This window comes from Salmo salar, chromosome ssa01 (genome assembly GCF_905237065.1).
Source record: "Salmo salar chromosome ssa01, Ssal_v3.1, whole genome shotgun sequence".
Lineage (NCBI taxonomy): Eukaryota > Metazoa > Chordata > Actinopteri > Salmoniformes > Salmonidae > Salmo > Salmo salar.
The window spans coordinates 147,763,463-147,783,382 of record NC_059442.1 but is presented as its reverse complement, the minus strand read 5'-3'; the positions used below and the strand labels follow the sequence as shown (position 1 = coordinate 147,783,382).

The 19,920-nt window shown below is 41.4% G+C and overlaps 1 protein-coding gene across 3 annotated transcripts; it reads right to left on the bottom strand.

Moving 5' to 3' along the window:
• Positions 1–86: 86 nt before the first annotated feature.
• LOC106567560 (uncharacterized) lies at positions 87–19,252 on the bottom strand. 3 transcript variants are annotated; one of them, XM_014137021.2, is made up of 8 exons: positions 19,062–19,252; positions 17,950–18,148; positions 17,557–17,747; positions 17,111–17,310; positions 15,647–15,800; positions 15,303–15,440; positions 14,159–14,251; positions 87–1,364 (listed from the first exon to the last, which is right to left on the bottom strand). In XM_014137021.2, the coding sequence occupies exons 1-8, from the start codon at positions 19,074–19,076 to the stop codon at positions 891–893; spliced, it is 1,464 nt and encodes a 487-aa protein (XP_013992496.1). In that variant the 5' UTR covers positions 19,077–19,252; the 3' UTR covers positions 87–890. The 3 variants fall into 3 exon arrangements, with proteins under 3 accessions (XP_013992496.1, XP_013992502.1, XP_013992512.1); XM_014137027.2 differs by having other exon boundaries at positions 15,647–15,797; XM_014137037.2 differs by having other exon boundaries at positions 15,647–15,805; positions 17,137–17,310.
• Positions 19,253–19,920: the final 668 nt, after the last annotated feature.

Genomic DNA, 19,920 nt, shown 5'->3' with positions numbered 1-19,920 from the left:
AAAACAAATACAGCCAATTAAATCTATGTTCAAGTGGTGTATAGGTTTGAATGCATTCAGATTCATGACAGAATGACAAAGATTTCTTCACATTGTTGTTTTCTTTATTCAGCAACTACAAATTCATGTCAAGGGATTGCTTTTCATTTGTTTACAACTTTGGGATGAAAAACAATGCCTGAATACCGGTAAGCAATAAACTACACAGTAGCTTTGTTTAGTCAAATAAAGCAAATTCATAGGCTTGAGATGTACTGTTGTATCCGATATGATTTGTAGGCTATGTACTGTATACATCTTATGCAAGTTAATGAGCAACACATTGTATAACAAACTACAATTGCATAGTGTGACAAGTGGCTGTCTCATCAAGACAGATGGTTAGTTACCTCCAGTCTGTAAAAAATAATGTTTAGTAGAACAATGGAACCAACTGTTGAACAAACAAGCTTTATGAAAACATTGGAACACATTGCAAAAACTTCAGTCAGAACAAAATAACATGAATTGGTTATTTGCTTTGAATAGATCTAATTCACTGCAGACCGTCATCCTTCATGAAGCTTCTAAAACAGAGCTAATGTACAGAGCAGACTGGTAAACAGTAAGTCAGTAGGTTTAGTGGAGTAGCATTATGTACAGCTTACACACTGCATGGAGTGGAGGATGCATTGACTTTCACAGCCATATTAGGGACTGGTTTCTCAGTTGAGGTTTTCCCACACTGCTGTACTGTGCCTGGCTCAGTCTGCAGCAGCCTATTAGAACCCCTTGTGGGAAAGGTACCCCCCTTAAAGAAACTCACAAGTACTGCCAGGAAAATACTGGAGAGAGACAAAGGGAAAAACAGATGAGAGTAATAAAGACCACTGTCTCTATTATCTATTATCTCAACAGATGCGTTGCAGTTTGGCTTCACTCTCCCCCCCGGGTTCCTCTTTGGGGCTGCGCTTCCTTGACCATTTCTCCTCCCCCTCTTTGTCTTCAAGGGATTCTGTAGCATTCTTGAAGGGCTCTGCCCCAGAGTCAACACTGTCCAGTTCAGGGACCGATGATTCCTCATTCTTCCCAGCCACCAAACACGCATCACCCGATATCGGTACCGAGTCCCCTGGGTCAGGGCCCATCTGAACCACCACCATGGTCAATGCTTCTTCCTCCCTCTCTACCCTGGTTTCAGTCTGTTCCTCCTCAAAGAGGGTCATCTCCCCAGGGTGAGTGGCTATCTCACCAACCAGGCTGACTGTGAGCTCTGTGTGGCCGTTGACAGGCGTTGTTCTCTCAGCCTGCCGTAGAAGCTCTGTCCTCAGGGAGGCTAGCTGGGTGTGGATGAGAGTGCGGTGTTGCATCTCCAGACTCTTCACCTGCCAAACAGAAAGACAGGCATCATCAGTGGTGAAAGAGTCTCATAAGCCCTATTTGCACAGAACTAGTATTACTAGAGTACGTTGATTATGTAATTATTAGCCCAGAATGTCTGTTATTCAAGAGGACGATTCAGACGGAATTAATTGTCCAAATTGTTTTCTAGGAGTGAAGACATTCCACACGATAACATGGCTACACTGATAACTCAAGCTTGGTTCCCAAGTTTTTAAACCATGCCAACCATTTTTGGTATAGTGTCACCATAATATTTGAATTGAGGAAGTGTGATCATATTCATTAGGATATTTTAGCGATCCGCAGTAGAAGGCATCCTAAATGCCCCCCAGCCTTCAGATGTGAGCCGAACAGCACACTTGCACTTTATGTGTTAGGCTAGGAATAGAAAGTGAACTTGTCATTTCCAAACATTTAGCTCAGTTCTATGCTGCTTTGCGATCTGTGAACAGCAATGTTGCTTTTAATGTTGTTTTTTTTATGATGCACATGGCGATGTTCAATTCCTTCGCATAAAACAAACAAAAGCATTCACTGTGCAAGTTGATACATGTAGGTCCTTCATATAAAGGCTATGCGCAGGACTTCGTTCAATTTATAGAATCAGTTATGGTTTACTTGCTCAAACCGCGAGCAACACCTGTCAAACTGACATTTTTCTCAAAACACAGGGATGTCAATTGACACGGGGGGACTAATATTGTCAGAGGACTTGAGTTCACAAAAAAACAAGTTATTCTGTCTGGAATTGTTACTCTTCTGCCATGTAAAATCACTGACATAGATTCGGAAGGGACTAAAATGACAGATGTGGTGTATTGTGCTCGTGCACTTAATTATATTACCCGACCTCCCCCAGTAAAACTAATCCCGTCCGAATAGGGCTTTATACCATGTAACAACTGAATGGCCTGTCAGTGATGTTTAGTAGATTTATAAAAGGATGGCTCCAGGGAAGCTACATGTATATTGGTATACAAGCATTTTAAACAAGAAACCACTGTTTCAGTGGGCAATTAGGCCCTTTGACATTCCAGCTCGTGAATACTATTGAAGCTCAGTAATTTTTACTAACCATACAGAATATGCATAGCTCTGTAGATTTTCAAAAGGCTTTACGCGTTGTTTTTCATCTGGAATGTGATCTTGAGAATATTCAAGAACAGGGGTTGGAACCGGTCCAGGAAACTAGGGCTGTCCCGGACAAAAATAATAAATAAAAAAAAGTGGTCGACCAAGTGTCTGTTCTTTCGACCAATTGATTGGTCTACATTTTTAACATGTCTTTTTTCATATGACACATCCTATGTATTTTAATCAAATCAACTATATTCACTGAGCTTGTCTGATGCTTTAAGCACACGGTTTGATTAAATAACCAAAACACACAAATGACTAGAGGGAGTCCGACCAGCAATTTATTTGCTTGTTCAGTCTTGCTGTGCTGTGTAAGAAAAAAATAAACGGAGTGACAGTGACTAGCACCCGTTGTCTCGCTCTCCTCCCTGCTGCAGCCACAGAACATCAAAAGCGTTTATCGTGCTGTCCATGTTTCTGAAGCTGCAACATAATTACAGCCATCTCTGAAAAGTTTTGTTTCCGAAATCCCTCCCTATTTCCTCAACCCTTGCTCTTTTTACGTGACCAAAGACCTATTCACACAGAACTAGTAGGCCTGTCAAACAATCAAAATAATGAATTGAGATTAATTGCATTACATTTTGGAATTAATCACAAATATTTTATTTGCTCAAATTTGGTGCTAAATAAAGATTTTTCTATTTAAAAAATAGCAGTGTATTGAGTTATAGGCATGTAGGGAGGGACTGAAACCAAAAATATTTCAGTATCAGAATGTTTTTAATGGCATATTCACCATAAACAAGTTAAATACAATAGACCTGGAACTTACTAATAGGTAGGTAGGTAGAGACACACAAAATTATAGTTCTCCCAATTACTGATTTGAAGGTTGGCTAAAAGAAAAAAAATGGATACAAAGAACATAAACCTATACAACAATGTCAGGGACCCCTCAGAACATTAACCTGTGACCATACACTTCAGTCATCCTCCCATTTCTTTTCACTGAGCCAATTGCAAAGACAAGCAAGCCCGCTGACATTTTCAGACGATAAAGCTGCTCTCTTCTTGTGTAGAATATGCCCAGAGTGTGAAAACAACCTCTCACAAGGTACTGATGTAACAGGCGTTGCCAGGTAACTTCATGCAATGCAGGCCAGCCTGCTGTGCCCCTGCATGCTGTGACCGCCACTGTAGTGGACAGTCCTCCATGTTGATGCTGGGCTCTGCTTTGTAACACTCCACACATTTTCAATGGATTCCTCCTCTTCATCAGACTCAGAAGAACTCAACTAAAGGGCAGCTTTCGTCTTTGGTGGCTATGACTCTGTTGCTTTATCCAGTTGCTGTGCAGGCCTTCCGGAGACACCTGAAACCCCACCTCTTCAAGGAATACCTGGGATAGGATAAAGTAATCCTTCTAACCCCCCCTTAAAAGATTTAGATGCACTATTGTAAAGTGGTTGTTCCACTGGATATTATAAGGTGAATGCACCAATTTGTAAGTCGCTCTGGATAAGAGCGTCTGCTAAATGACTTAAATGTAAATGTTAAATGCCTCTCTTCTTTCAGCACTCGACCCAAGGTTTAAGGACCTGAAGTGCCTTCCCAGACCTGCACTTCAGGTCCTTAAACCTTGCGTCGAGTTCTGTGGCGAGCTTCAGCCATGTTAGGTTGGCGTTTTCCTTGCATTTCTCCAGGTCTGTTGTGAATGTCAGCATGAATCTTATCATTTAGGCAGGGTCATCATTGGAGCTCTCAATCACCCGAAGGAGATGACAAAGCAGGCAACACCACTAAGCAGGAAATGTACATCTCTCCTCCCAGAAGTTCAGTCAAGTATCTGCAGTGAAAGATCAATCAAAATCACTTGTCAATTGTGAGAGACTTGTTATGCCCAGACTCGCTCACACTTTACACTCACCTTATTATAACACTAATAGTGATAAAGAATATTACCTGCAGGGCTCCAGTAGTGCCTCCAGCTTCTGCAGTTTCTCCAGTTCGGCTGTGGTTGGCATGGTTTTCTGTTGGTTGTTGGTGATCTCTCAGTGGTTGTTGATTTCTGTGGACATGCGTTACCAATTCCAGAGTGGAATTCCATCTTGTTGTGTGCCAGTGACTCTTTCAGTCCATTTGCTGATGTCCTAGCTCTGCAGCATTTAGTGGGCTGTGTTTGAAATGGCTAACAATTTTTCGGCATTTAGCTATGGCACTGTCAAACCCTCTGTTCTGTAGGGACACTGATGGACCTTTGGAGACTGTGCGCGATGCAGAGCAGGTGTTCAAGAAGGCATATGTCTGGCAGCTGCAATCATGTTCCATGCACAGTCTATGCAAACGGTGGTAACTTTGTTTTCAATGCTCCACTGCTTTGCTAGAGCCATGAAATGCCCGGCGCACGTCTCAGCATAGTGCCTCGGTCTTCATTACGGCCAGAGTGTGTGAATGCAGTTTCCATTGATGTGGTGCGCAGTAACCCAGGTAGTTGTGGTTACTGACCGAGTTCCAGTGGTCTCCCGTGAGAGCAACAGCCGTTGCACGTTTCAAGTCCTCCGCTTTCATAGCCCTCTCCCTTTCATACAGCTTGTTTATTCTTGTAACGACGGTGGCTTTCGAGGGTAACTCATACGTTGTCATTCGATGCTATCCCTCAAGACTTCGTCCTCCACAATGTGGACTTGCCTGCAAGCTGTAGCTATCCACTTGGCTATTTCTTGTGTTAGCTTGCTGCTTGTCGACAGGCCTCCGGCGCGCACACCGTTCTAGCTTAGCCTGCCGAAGATATCCTCCATTGCTATTAGTAACTACTTGTATTGCCGGCGTCAACACTATGTTTCGCTTGTAAATTAAAACGATGACTCGTACTTTGGTGATAAACAAATTCAGCCTTGCAGTAAATGCAAATTACTTTGGTTTCATCCAAAGAGCCATCTGGGAGTGATTTGAAATTGGCCATTTAAAAGCCCCTTACTAGCATTCTCCATTATTCAGTCATACAAGTAGCTAGCTAGTAAAGTGTTTGTCAAACTAGCGCATCAGCTGCCAGGGCTTGAATTTGAACTATGGATGGTTCAGGGAGTCAAACTAAGAAAATGCATTAATGTCATCAATTTATGGCATTAAAAATGTAAGCATGAACCTTTCTAGGGTCGGTGCAGTATCCTGAATTTCCGCCTGTCTGATGTGCCCAAAGTAAACTGCCTGTTACTCGGGCCCAGAAGCTAGGATATGCATATAATTGGTAGAATTGGATAGAACACTGAAATTTCAAAAACTGTTAAAATAATGTCTGTGAGTATAACAGAACTGATATAGCAGGCGAAAACCGAGGAAAAAATAATAATAATATAAAAAAAAAAATCGATACGGAAATCTTTTTTTTTGAGCTTGGAATGACTTCCAATGCAATGCTATTGAAAGATCTAATTTCCACCTCCCAGATTGCAGTTCCTATGGCTTCCACTATATGGCAACAGTCTTTATACCAGGTTATAGGCTTGTTTTTTTGTTTTTTTACATGAAGAAGTATTTGTAGTCATTCCAAGTTGAGCGCCAGGGCAAAAGTAGTCTTTATGCGCGCGTGAATGTGGGCGCCCTCTTGTTTCTTTTCCTTTGCTATTGAACATAGTAATCTCCGTCTGAAATATTATCGTTTATTTAGATATTAGACAACCTGAGGATTAAGAAAAAACATCGTTTGACTCGATTGGACGAACTTTGCTGGTAACTTTTTGGATCCTTTGTATGCATGTTGAAGGACTGGATTATTGAATTCAATTGCGCCAACTAAACAGCGTTTTTGGGATATAAAGGACTTTATCGAACAAAACGACCATTCATTGTGTAGCTGGGACCCTTGGGATTGCAAACAGAGGAAGAGCTTCAAAGGTAAGTGATTTATTTTAGCACTATTTATGATATTTTGTCGCCAGTGCTGGTTTGAAAGATATGTTGACATGGGGCGCTGTCCTCAGACAATCGAATGCCATGCTTTTGCTGTAAAGCCTTTTTGAAATCTGACAACGCAGTTAGATTACCAAGATTCTAAGCTAACGAATCATGTATGACACTTGTATGTTCATGAATGTTTAATATTACGATTTTGTATTTTGGCGCACTCCGATTTCACCGGATGTTGTCAAATTTGATCACTAATTACTAGAGAACGTTGGTTATGTAATTATTACTCCAGAATGTCCGTTATTCCACGGGATTCATTTTTTACCAAACTGCACCCTGTAATTATTTTTTTTCTTTCTCTCAAATAAATTGACAGTTATGACAGAAGCCTGGAGGTTTTTATTCTAGGTGTGAAGATTAAGCATTTCAACACGTCCAGGTGATAGGGCCACACTGATAACTCAAGCTTGGTTCCCAAGTTTCTAAACCATCTTTCCTATAGTGTTGCCATAATATTTAAATTAAGGAAGTGTGATTATAATCATTAGGATATTTTAGGGATCCTAAATGCCCTCCAGCCTTCAGATGTGAGCTAAACCGTGCAATTGCACTCGAGATGCATTTTAAGGATATGGATGAAAAAGTTCACTTATCATTTCCAAATGTTTAGGTCAGTTCTATGCTGCTGCTTTGCGATCTATTAACAGCAAGGGTTGCATTAAATAGCCACAATATTTTTTTTTATGATGCATTTGGCAATATTCAATTCATACACACAAAACATAAACAAAAGCATTCACTGTGCAAGTTGATACATGTAGGCCCTTTATATAAAGGCTATGCGCAGCACTTAGTTCAATTTATCAGATCAGTTATTGCAATAACCGCGAGCAACACCTGTCAAACGCAAAGATTTCTCTCAACAAACGGATGTCAATTCGGACGGGACTAAAATGACAGATGTGGTGTTTTGTGCTCGTGCACATAATTACATAACCCCACCTTCCCCAGTAAAACTAATCCTGTCCAAATACGGCACAATGGGGCCTGACCTATAATATTACATAATCACATCAATAAATTAGTTAAAACAAACTCTGAAAACCGTAGATGGCACTACTGGATGATCTGAAAAGTAATAGGCGATCGATCAATAATAAAATAATTAGGGATTGCAAAGGGTCGGAAACTTGACGGTAAATTTCCGGAATATTGCTTAAATGTATTTTTAAAAAGTTAACAGTGCACCTTTTTTGTGGGATACACGTGAGGCAATTCTAGGTCTTGTGGCATATTTTGGTTAAACTATCCCCAATTCAATGGAATTGCAACCCTTTGCATGCACAGTGCACTCTTCCATCACATGTACAGCTGATTCTCAAGATCTTGCACGCTAATGAGATGCTATTGAGCCCACACTACTACACTGTCTGAGCCATGGACTACATGTTTTCTGGTAAGTTTTGATTACAATATTGGGTGGTGTGAATATATTTTATATGACATACAATATTTTTGTTACTAGTAAATAGTAGCCTACAGCAAAGTGTGTTTAAATCATTTCTAACTTGGTAGCAAAAACGAACTAGCAGAAATTGTTAACATGTGGGTTTGAGCTTGCTTGAGCCTGCTAACTGAGGAGTGTTAATTCACCTGTTTCCATACATATTTCATTTTAAAACATTTATCTTACAAAGGAGTCGTTTAATCTAACTGCTTAACTATTTATCTGTACATGGAATTGTATTGGGGTTAACTCATTTTTTCTAATGTCCACAGGAAAATGCCACGGGCACCATCTGATGTGTGGAGACATTTCACTGCAGCTAATGTAGAAGGAAAAGCTGTGTACATTTGCAAATACTGTGCCAAATCATGTGAAGAGTGCAACAAAGATGAAGATATCCCTGTTGGCTGTGCTTTGGCAAAGTGGATGGGGTTATATCCTGCCTGTTTGGCCCTATCCGGGGGTATCGTCGGATGGGGCCAGTGTCTCCCGACCCCTCCTGTCTCAGCCTCCAGTATTTAATGTGTCGGGGGGCTAGGGTCAGTCTGTTATATCTGGAGTATTTCTCCTGTCTTATGCGGTGTCCTGTGTGAATTTAAGTAGGCCCTCTCTATTTCGCTCTTTCTTTCAGAGGACCTGAGCAATAGGACCATGCATCAGGACTACCTGGCCTGATGATTCCTTGCTGTCCCCAGTCCACCTGGCCGTGCTGCTGCTCCAGTTTCAACTGTTCTGCCTGCAGCTATGGAACCCTGACCTGTTCACTGGACGTGCTACCTGTCCCAGACCTGCTGTTTTCAACTCTTGAGACAGCAGGAGCGGTAGAGATACTCTGAATGAATGATCGGCTCTGAAAAGCCAACTGACATTTACTCCTGAGGTGCTGACGTGTTCCACCCTCGACAAACACTGATTATTATTATTTGACCCTGCTGGTCATCTAAGAACACTTGGCCATGTTCTGTTATAATCTCCACCCGGCACAGCCAGAAGAGGACTGGCCACCCCTCATAGCCTGGTTACTATCTAGGTTTCTTCCTAGGTTCTGGCCTTTCTAGGGAGTTTCCTAGCCACCGTGCTTCTACACCTGCATTGCTTGCTGTTTGGGGTTTTAGGCTGGGTTTCTGTACAGCACTTTGATATATCAGCTGATGTAAGAAGGGCTTTATAAATACATTTGATTTGATCTGGCCAAGTGCATAAAGTTCCCTCAGTGCTCACAACAAGCAAACTGACAAAAGTCCCTTTACTTCTAGTTTTGGTGAAAATAATGAATCAGACACCTTAACGATAGCAACAGCTCATGGTTGTCCTTGAATAAGAAGTAGTAAGAGGAATGTAGTCAGGGAAATACTAATGAATGTCTTGCTCGAGCTGTGTATGCAACTGCTTCACCTCTGATGCTCACAGGCAATGATTTCTGAATGTTCTTCGCCCAGCATACACCCCTCCAACCAGACATGCTTCATCTACTAATTTGCTGGATGCAGAGAGCGAATCATAAAGAAAGCAGACTGTATTGCAATCATCTCTGATGGGTGGTAAAATGTTTGTGGGCAAGGAATAATTAACTACATCATCTCCACCCCTCAACCAGTATTCTACAAGAACACAGACAAGGGACAGACACACCGGTCTCTACATTGCAGATGAGCTGAAGGCAGTCAATGGCCTTGGACCACAGAAGGTATTTGCACTGGTGACATACAATGCTGCGAACGTGAAGGCTGCTTGGTCTAAAGTGGAAGAATCCTACCCTCACATCACAGCCATTGGCTGTGCTGTGCATGCATTGAATCTGCTCCTCAAGGACATCATGCCACTGAAAACAATACACTCTACAGGAGAGCCAAGGAAATGGTTAGGTATGTGAAGGGTCATCAAGTTATAGCAGCAATCTACCTCACCAAGCAAAGTGAGAAGAATAAGAGAACCACATTGAAGCTGCCCAGCAACACCTGTTGGGGTGGTGTTGTCATCATGTTTGACAGTCTCCTGGAGGGGAAGGAGTCTCTCCAAGAAATGTCCATATCACAGTCTGCCGATTTGGACAGCCCCATCAAGAGGATCCTCCTGGATGATGTATTTTGGGAGAGAGTGGTAAGCAGCCTGAAACCTATAGCAGTAGCCATTGCACGGATTTAGGGAGACAATGCCATCCTGTCCGATATTCAGACTCTGCTTGCAGATGTAAGAGAAGAAATCTGTACTGCCCTGCTCACTTCATTGTTGCTCTAAGCAGAAGAAACTGCAGTTCAGGAAATACATCAAAAAGCATGAAGACTTCTGCCTGAAGCCCATACACGCCGCAGTGTACATGTTGGACCCCAAGTATGCTGGCAAGCGCATCCTGTCTGGTGCAGATATCAACAAGGCCTATGGTGTCATCACTACCGGGTCTCGCCACCTTGGCCTGGATGAGGACAAGGTCTGGCGAAGTACACTTCCAAGCAAGGGCTTTGGGATGGAGATGCAATATGGCAGTCGTGCCAACATATGTCATCAGCCACCTGGTGGAAGGGACTTTGTGGATCTGAGGCTCTTTCCCCAGTTGCATCCATCATCCTCCAAATCCCACCAACATCAGCCGCCTCAAAGTGCAACTGGTCCTTGTTTGGGAACACACACACACACCAAAGCACGCAACAGGCTGAACAATACAAGGGTTGAAAAATTGGTCAAATTTGAGGCTTTTTGAGCCTGACAACGAGCCATCCTCAACAAGGTTGGAAAGTGATCGTGAAGATGAGGCCTAAGAGACTGAAGTTCAAGAGGTGGACATTGAGGAGGACCAGGGAGAAGACATGGAAGCCTGAGAGGAAGACAACCAAAGCTTTAGTTTCTAGACTATCATTTTACAGATGCATGTTGAAAACATTTTTGGGAGATGCGATGGATCATTCAATATTCCCTTTTGTCGTTCAGTGAAATAATCCCATGTGAAGAGTCAACTCATTTAATTAGAAGTTCAATTCGTAACTAAATAAAATCGGAAGAATTTTATCATTTGCAGTTATGTCTACTTATGATAAGGTAAAAGGTTTGTTTGTCTCCATATGATATGGTAAATATATCCAATGCAAAAAAAATCTACATTTAAACGTTATTATACTCATATACTCCCACAGAAAGTTTCCACCTCTGAATATTACCCAAAATATGCAACCCTAACAATAATACTTTGCAAAAATGTTTATTTTCAATATGTAGAAACAATGAGAATAGAAAGGTTCAGAACTTTTCTGAAACATCACAGCACAGTTGAAAAGGATAGGTCAAATATAAATCCAATATGGATGGTGTTAAGAGATAGATGGGTAGAATGGAGCTGAAGGTTGGGACTAATAACAAGATAACTAATGTAAAACTATGTCTGAAAAACATATATAGATTTTTGTTTAACTTTTGTGAAAGAGCACAGTTTGAAAGATATGGCAAATAGAAATCAAACCGGATGGACATCAGAAATAGATGGGACAGGTTGAGGAAGGACAGGAGTAAAAACAAAGGAAATAGATCTACTGTCTAAGCATTGTTGTTCACTAGTTCACTCCAATTAGGGGAGGTAGGGTTAGAAAGTTAAAGGAATACATACAGTACATACAGTCAAAAGTTGACACCTATTAATTCCAGGGGTTTTCCTTTATTTTTTACTATTTTAGAGTTACCAGCCTCAGAAATAAATCACTGACAGTCTCACCAGCAAAGCCCCCCCCCCCACACACCCTCCATGCTTCACGGTGGGAACCACACATGCGGAGGTCATCCGTTCACCTACTCTGCGTCTCACAAAGACACGGCAGTTGGACTCATCATACCAAAGGACAGGCCCTAGTTGGTTGAGAGAATGCCAATAGTGTGCAAAGCTGTCATCAAGGCAAAGGGTGGCTACTTTGAAGAATCTAAAATATATTTTGATTTGTTTAACACTTTTGGTTACTACATGATCCCATGTGTTATTTCATAGTTTCGATGTCTTCACTATTATTCTACAAGGTAGAAAATAGTAAAAAAAAAAATAGAATGAGTAGGTGTCCAAACTTTTGACTGGTACTGTATATGTATGTATATTTGCAAAAAAAATATATGGGGGATTTGAAGTGATGCAGACAGTTACATTGATGGAAGCTACAATATTATAGCTGATCCACACCCCCCGATGTGTGGAATCAAGTCCGATGTGTGGAATAAATGTGACTAGTTGTGGAAAATACTAGAGATCAAGAAAAAAAAAAGGTAAGGAGCAAGTGCTGAATGCATATTATGTGTGCCAAACAGGTGCTGTATAGATTGCAATAACATTGTTCCAAACGGTCAGAAAAATTATAACACTAAATAAAGTATAAGAGTAACAGAGTCTGTTGTAACGTTTTTTTGTTAAGTCTTTAATACAGCAAAGACTAAAAACATTCGCACTAATTTGTGAATGCAATTTCCGAAATGGAACGGTTTATTTATTGCTTAAGCTAATTATTCTGGGCTCGCTTTATTTTAAAACTAAAATGCTTGAATGCATTTCAAATCATGAATTACTCATATGCTGTGTGATGACATGAACGAATGGTTGATTGATACAGTAGCCTATATATTGACATACAGGCCTAAGTTACAGTATTAAGACTAAACAGGATGTGCTCTTAGGCCTACAGCTCAATGGTGGTTATACAAGTCTGCTATACTAAGCCCTCTAATGACATTTCTTATTCTAATAATAAGAAGATGACCAAGAAAAAGGAGCATTATTATTAGAAATATTATTTCAGGCAATTTGGAACAGTGTAAACAACAAATTAGAAATAATACCAGAGAGACTGTTCTAATGACAAAAAGTGTAAAGCCTTTATTACAGTAAAGCAAAGATTAAAAACAGCCCAATTTGTGAAATTGCTTACTTGAAATGTCATTGCTTGAGGCGAAATCAGTAGGCTATTAAATAAACTCTTATTTCTGTAGATATATTGCTGTCTTATAAAGCCAGGCACATTTAACAGTTAGGCTATCGATTACATAGCTAATTAAGTTTGGGTTTCCCATCTCCAAACTTTTCTTAGATAATAAGGCAAGGGCTGTTTTCTCATCTCCTCATTCTGCTGATGCCTCCACGGCATTGTTCTCAACACCAATATGCTGGTTAACGTTGCTATTATCCACATAGCAACATGGTCTAGGAAAAGGCGCCAATTCAACAGCGCACTAATGTGTTTCAGAAGCAGAGACAGCGACCGCTATCCAACGAGATAGAAAGCGCATTTGTTTTTAAATAATATTATTTTTATTAGTTTTGCACCATTGTTCTTATGTAATATAACCATATACAATTTCAGTAGCACATGTCTTAGACTGATGGAATGTGCATCCCCACAATGGATCAGTCCACTCAGCGCAAATTAGACAGGTGTCTTGTACACCATGATAGATCTAGACATTTTTTTTGCAACTGCTCGACTAAAGAAACCTCGGTCGACCAACAGCCTATCGACCAAACAATCAACCAGTTGACTAAATGGGGTCAGCCCTACTAGAAACAGAACCGAAAACCAGAAAATACTGAACATTTTCAAGGAACAGATGCGAAAGTGATCCATATTGTTCAGGAACAGAACTGTTATTTTAAAAGCATGGGAACTGGTTAATAATTTTACGTTCCAGTCATTTTTTTCTAGTCCCACAAAAAAAACACAACAAAGGGCCTATGCAAACCCTCACTGTCACTCAGAAACTTATTCCAGTGTATGCCTGCAAACTGAAAATCTTTGCCAGTGTGTATGTGTTTAGGCTACCTGGCCCTCCCCCTACGGAGCATAGGCTACTGTACTGACGTTACAATCGTGATTCAGAAGATAGGCAGAACGATTTTTGTATTAGCTAAAGAATGGATTAACTTTTCCAATGCTAGATAAGGATACCATAAGCCTATCACGTTGTATTTAACCCACTCTCGATCTCTCCCCACCCGCAAAATTTCAGTTGCATCGTGTGCCATAGGCTACACTAGTCTGTCCATCATGCATGTAAACAACTAGCTTGCCTGCTCTATCCGCACTGATCAGTGAAGTAATTTAATGAGCTAAATGTAAAAAACTTGATTTCATAGGTTGAAAAGGGAACGATATAAAACTGTACTTTTTTGGTTTATTTTGCTGGTCGGAAACAGTGGAACGGAACGAAAAAAATGGTGGTTCAGTTCAGAACTAAACAATTGGAAAATAATTTCAGATCTTACCCCTATTTAACAATAACTTAGGATCATCACTACAGTAGCAGTTACAAGCGTCCACTCACCAGCTGATCGATTCTCTGCTGGCTGTTCTCTGCAGAGCGGTACAGCTTTAGCTCCTCAAACATCTTGATGTTGGCCTGCACCACACTGGCCACCTGGGGGCACCTCAGGACAGGGGAGACAACATGGCCACGTCAGAATGGTCTGTTTTCCATTCCACCAAGAATGTCAAATACAGAAAGGGTGGAGGACTTATTAGAAGAGACATAAGGTAAGCACTTTAACTCCCATCTATCCTTCACACAAATACACATTTTGAGAAGATCCCCATACAAATCAGTTTCCTCCGCCAATTTTTTATATATAAATAAAATAGTTATCCTGATAAGTTAACCATGTCTTTGCTGCTCCATACCGTGGTCAGTGTACCTGCTGATCGAGATCGCGTATCCTTTCCCCGGTCAATTGCTGAATGATTCTGGCCTATACGTTTTTGAAGTCCATCTTTCACGTAAGTGTTTTGCTGCATTTATTGAGTGACTCCCACAACTCTTAATTTCCACACTTTTTGCCACAGTTAAAACACTCGTAGACATCAGTGCAAAGCCAGGAAAGGGGGAGTGTTGAAAACCATGAGTGTTTTGCCATTTACTAACATTGTGTGCCTGGAGTCTATAAATGTAAATATCTCTGCCTTCAGCCTTCTGTCAGTGTGTCTGCCCTCAAGTCTCTGGCCAGCCAGTGCACACGCACAGTTTGCTTCTGGGTGCCAAAAATACCTGTTCCTGAACGAGGTCAAAGAAACTCGGCATCTCTGCCTCCATCCACCTCTCCAATCGGCCTCTCCTGCCGCTAAACATGTTAAAAATGAACACATCTATTCTTCACACAGACACAAATTATGACAAGTTCATCATACAAATAAGTTTATCTTTCACAAAAAGATATCACGTTAAGTTACCCATCTTTGTACCTGGTGGTCTTTGAGATGCTGTATCTCTGCCCTCAGTCTCCTAGCCTTGCCTCCCCTGCTGCCACTAAACATAAAAAATGATCTAATCTCTATCCTTCATACAAAGCATCTTAGCTTTTTTGTGTAGGCCATCTTGTTTTGATAACCTTTCTTTGAGGTTACATAATCTGTGCTGGTCAGTGTACTTAGTCTTATAGTCTGTATCTCAGCTCACAAGTCTGCTCTTAGTGTACCTGTTCGTTAAGTCTGTGGATCTCTGCCCTTAGCCTCTTCTCCATGGCGTCCTTCTCCTGCCGCAGGGTCACGTTTTGCTGGTGGAGTTCCAGCAGATGCTTCTCTATATGCAGGGCCTGCTCCAGACTCTCCCCGCCCTGCAATAGACAACCATAAGTACACCAAGGTTAGTATCATGGCATGAAGGGAGTAGAGGGGTAACAGAGGTAAGCATTAGGGCATGCAGGCTGCTTGCATAAAAGTATGTAGATTGATGAGGGTTGTAATTGATATTGGTAAGAAAAACATTGGATGTGAGAACTTACTAAAGCATAGTATTAGCAAGATAACTCAATGGAGACACCTGTTCAGAGATAATGCTGGCCGCCTCCTCGTAAATCAGGTTGCCTCCCTGTCCATCTGGGTCCATGAGAACCAGTGTCTGGGTCTGGTCCAGGGTATGCTGGGAAGGCCCCACCTCCTCTTCGGCCGCCACTAGGATCCCGTTGTTCACGCTGCTGTCCTTCAACCAGAGCAGGCACCAATCACCATACAATGCCAAGACACAAGTTACTTGACATATACACCTCCTGTGCTGGGTTTGAGATGAACCTTTTTAACACTGAAGACACTACCGCTATAGAAGATTCAGCGACACCAATATACACTTTGATAGCACAAGCAACAGGACATGTTGTACAGACCACACAATACAACATGACATACACTTCACAATATCAACCCACCACAACCCTCTCTACTTGGGATGTGCATCTATCCCTTTCAAGACAATTTTATAGATAGATACATGGGCGCTGATACAGGAACGATACGTTTTAGTTTGAAACGAGTCGGTTTGATGCGATAAGATTCGATTCACTGATATTTGCTGCATAAACACATTCATTTTCATTTCTAAATTAAAATCTGCTGCTGATGGAGCTCATGAGCTGGATCTGTCCCCCCCCACACACCTGATCTGAAATCACCATCTCTCACTAATTAATTAATAACTTTTGCAGATTAAACCTGTTAGAGAGTTTCAATTTATCATCTACACAATTATGCTATGATATAGACAATGAATATATAGCACAACTTTGGATTTCATCCGTCTCATAATCGAATGGTTTAGACCCTTTACAAGTTGACAGACTGAGTGAGCTTCTCTTGCGTCGCCCATGCAGTGCAGGTAGCAAAAGTGATTGTTGTCCTCGTATTGAAATGATCAACTTTACATCTAAACAAATACCATATACACTGATTGTTTCAAGTAAAATGTTTGCTGATGGTGAACCTGCAATCTAAATTCATCCAATGTAAGCCAAGTGCAGCATGTATAGCCAGATGAGAGCTGTGTCTCTGGCGGTAGCTTAGGCTACTTTTATTCCGCTAAAACAATTTAACAGCACATTTGACAATACAAACATTTGAATGCTGAAGGTGATGCGCAAAATCAGCAATAGGTTTACCTCTTGTTTGTCAGTGCACGAAGCAGCACACAGTTTGACTAGGCTACTAATATTGCCTGTGGTTGTTCGGCATGCAAAATTACTTGTAGATCAATGACATGCTTAGCTCGACACTGAAGGAGAGGACACTGTTGTCATAAAAGATTAGGTATTTTTGGAAGGTAGAAAGTAATTTGAGCCCCAACATTTTTGTGAACCAGCGATTTGTAACATTTTAATAGATTTTCTGACCGATGCGTGCTACATTTGGAACGGTTTGGGGTCCTAGGACCTATGGACTAATAACTTAAACATTAGAACCTGGGACAGATGCGCATCAGTGAATTGTTACATCCCTACTATCCACATTTACCCACCACAAATCATGAGACATATATGAAACCTTGGGTTCCACAGTGAGCAGAGTCTCCGTGTTGGCTGTGTTGAGGATTGGCTGCGCCATGATAGTCCCCATGTCTCCCCCCTCCACCCCAGAGCCCGTACACACTTCCAGCCCTCCATAGGCTTTAGGGTGGGCCTCTGGACTCTGGTCATAATACTGTCGGCTGTTCACCTCCTGAATGCACAGGGAGGGGATTGTGAGAGATCTGTCTTGGTCCGTATTCACAAAGATTCTCAGAGTAGGCGAGCTAATCAGGACTCTTATTGACTATGATTTAAAAGGCCAAAAATCATCCTAGATCAGCACTCCTACTCAGACTATTTTTGTATATATGGAGAATAAGTGCCCTGTCTGTTTACTCTTCATACACAGTGTTCAATGGTGAATGTCTGTTCTATTACAGTAGTTTGGAGATAGTACCTGTGTGACCTGTATCTGGAAGGTGGTGTGGGGGTTCCGGAAGTGGGTCTTATAGTGTTTGATGGCCTCGTCTCGGCGGTTGAAGCCGTTTCGGCAGCGGTAGCAGTGCCAGTGTGCCCCCTTGAACCTTTTCTCCCCTTTGATGGTGCCCACGATCTCACAGTGGTTGCAGCATCGAAGCACTTTTAGGCCTGAAGGGAAGACAAAAAGCTTGCTGTAAAGTTGTAGGTCCCATGTATTTTCTAGCAATCAATAAATATTGATTTTTTCTTTAAACATTTTAACTGATTTGAGTGAAAGATCTCTCACTGAAACCTTTTGGCAAAGTCATACTACCACTGAATCTAGCATCCGATGTGTACTTTTATGTATACGTGTTGAAAAGCCTCTCACCAGCAAAGTCGATGCCCTTGTCAACATGTTTAATGCGGTAATGAGCCCGTAGGATAAGAGGGTCGTGATAGGCCTCGACCACAGTGCAGAGAGGACAGTGCATATGAGTGCCCTTGTCCTTGCCTGAGCAGTTGTCGTCCTGACACAACACTGGGTTGTAGGTGTGCTCTGTGCCCCTGATCCGCACCGAAGGGTGGGCCTGAAACAGCACGGCAAGGAGATCAATTCAGGTAGACTGAGGATAACTATTGCAAGTTAATCCTCATACAATTGTCATTTTAAGAACATATTTACTGTAGTTTGTAGCTATATTACTTTAATCACTAGTTACATACTGAGCTGAATGACAACAATAATGTTCCATTAGGTACTCTAGTTGTCTATGATTTCTGCTAGAAGATGATTTGCTTTCAACTAGTGGTAAATAGGTGCCTTAGACTGAAGGTCAACCCATACATGAAATAAACTACTGAGCATATCCCCTCAGGCCTCACGTCAAGTTTCCACACCATTTTATCGTAGCCATTTGAACATAACATAATTATCTATCTAGCTACAGTGCAGACCACTTAATGGCATTTCATTAAAAGGAGCAAGCAGCAGTTGTTACATCCATCTTTCGACATAAATTAATGATATGTACCCATTAATTCTTGCAGAACATAACTTAGAAATGCCTCATGAGCTTAGTTTAACTTTCGTTCCCCATCATAACTCAAAATAAGCTTTTTGTTACTCCAATGTTTGTAAACAAAGTAACTGTAAACAATCACTATATAGCCTCAAAACATTGCCAACACGTTAATTTTGATATCATCATGGATGGTCAGTCCTTGCATCCATAGCTGTCTATGCATTTGAGAGTGGTTACATTTATCTAGACCCATCCCTCAGTTTCTGGGTCCCCGCCCCAGTTTCGTTATTGTTTCTACTGCTTATTGGCACTTTAAATAGCTTGCTAATCAACAACTTTACAGGCGCTAGTTTGGATGCGTGTAGCAGCTCCAGCTAGCTAGCGTTTTAGCTAGATAAAGACTGTCCATCCATCATGTGGCCTTCAAGACTAGACTTGAGACGCTTTAGAAATGTGACTGATTAATCGACATACTTACAATAAAAGCCGACATTTTATCTGCTGAAGCTGGAACTTTTGTTGAAACACATTCAGGTAAAGTTATCGGTTAATTTTGGTTCAAACAAGCGAGCCAAATCGCATGTTGTGAAGTGTTGTGTGTTGTTCGTCATCTGTGCACTCGTTTTGCTTGCAATGGCGGCGAACGTGTAAGTGCTTACGTCGACAGAGCGTGGCGTAGGTTTTTTTTTTTCTGTCGTTTTTTATACAATAAACAAAGAGCGTGGAGAGTTTCTAAACCCAGAGGCGCAACATAGCGAGACCGCTTGCGGAACAGACCAAGCAGGCCGTGTTAGGGGTTTAAGAAGACAATGAGAGAAGTCAAAAAGGATTCCTTAGTTGTACATTTTCTTGAAATCTAAAGGCACGACCTAGATTCGATCCAATGTAATAAGTAGCTGAACATGTCATTACTCCAACCTTGTGAAAATGACAAACTGACACGTTTTAATTTTCGTCAAAAACAACTGTATATCGAAGTAGTGGTTTGATTTTACGGGTTGCACATGCGCAGTTTGACGCGAGAGACCGTTAGACCCGATTACGTGTTTCTGCGCATGAGTTTACCTAGCCAAGGTCGCCTACAAGCGTGATCGGGGTTTCTATTGGAGAAGCAGTTTCTACACGTCTTCATACTAAACCATCTCTGTATAGAGCTTTGCAGTTTGTAGTCCTAAAACCCGGAAATTAGATACCTCTGGGTCGTTCAGCTATCCCTATGGAGAAAATTAGTGGGCAAATAATAGTGTTTTTGAAAAAACGCCGAAAATAAGGTCTGAGATTAACACAGGCTTAGGAGACCTTATACGTTTTGTTCTATAATATAATAGCAGTCGGTT

Coding starts and splice junctions, on each gene's coding strand:
- LOC106567560 (XM_014137021.2), bottom strand. Junction 15,441..15,646: donor CCAGCATTATCTCTGAACAG/GTGTCTCCATTG, acceptor TGTCTATTGCAG/GGCGGGGAGAGTCTGGAGCA. Junction 1,365..14,158: donor AGCAGAGAATCGATCAGCTG/GTGAGTGGACGC, acceptor TCTGTTTGGCAG/GTGAAGAGTCTGGAGATGCA.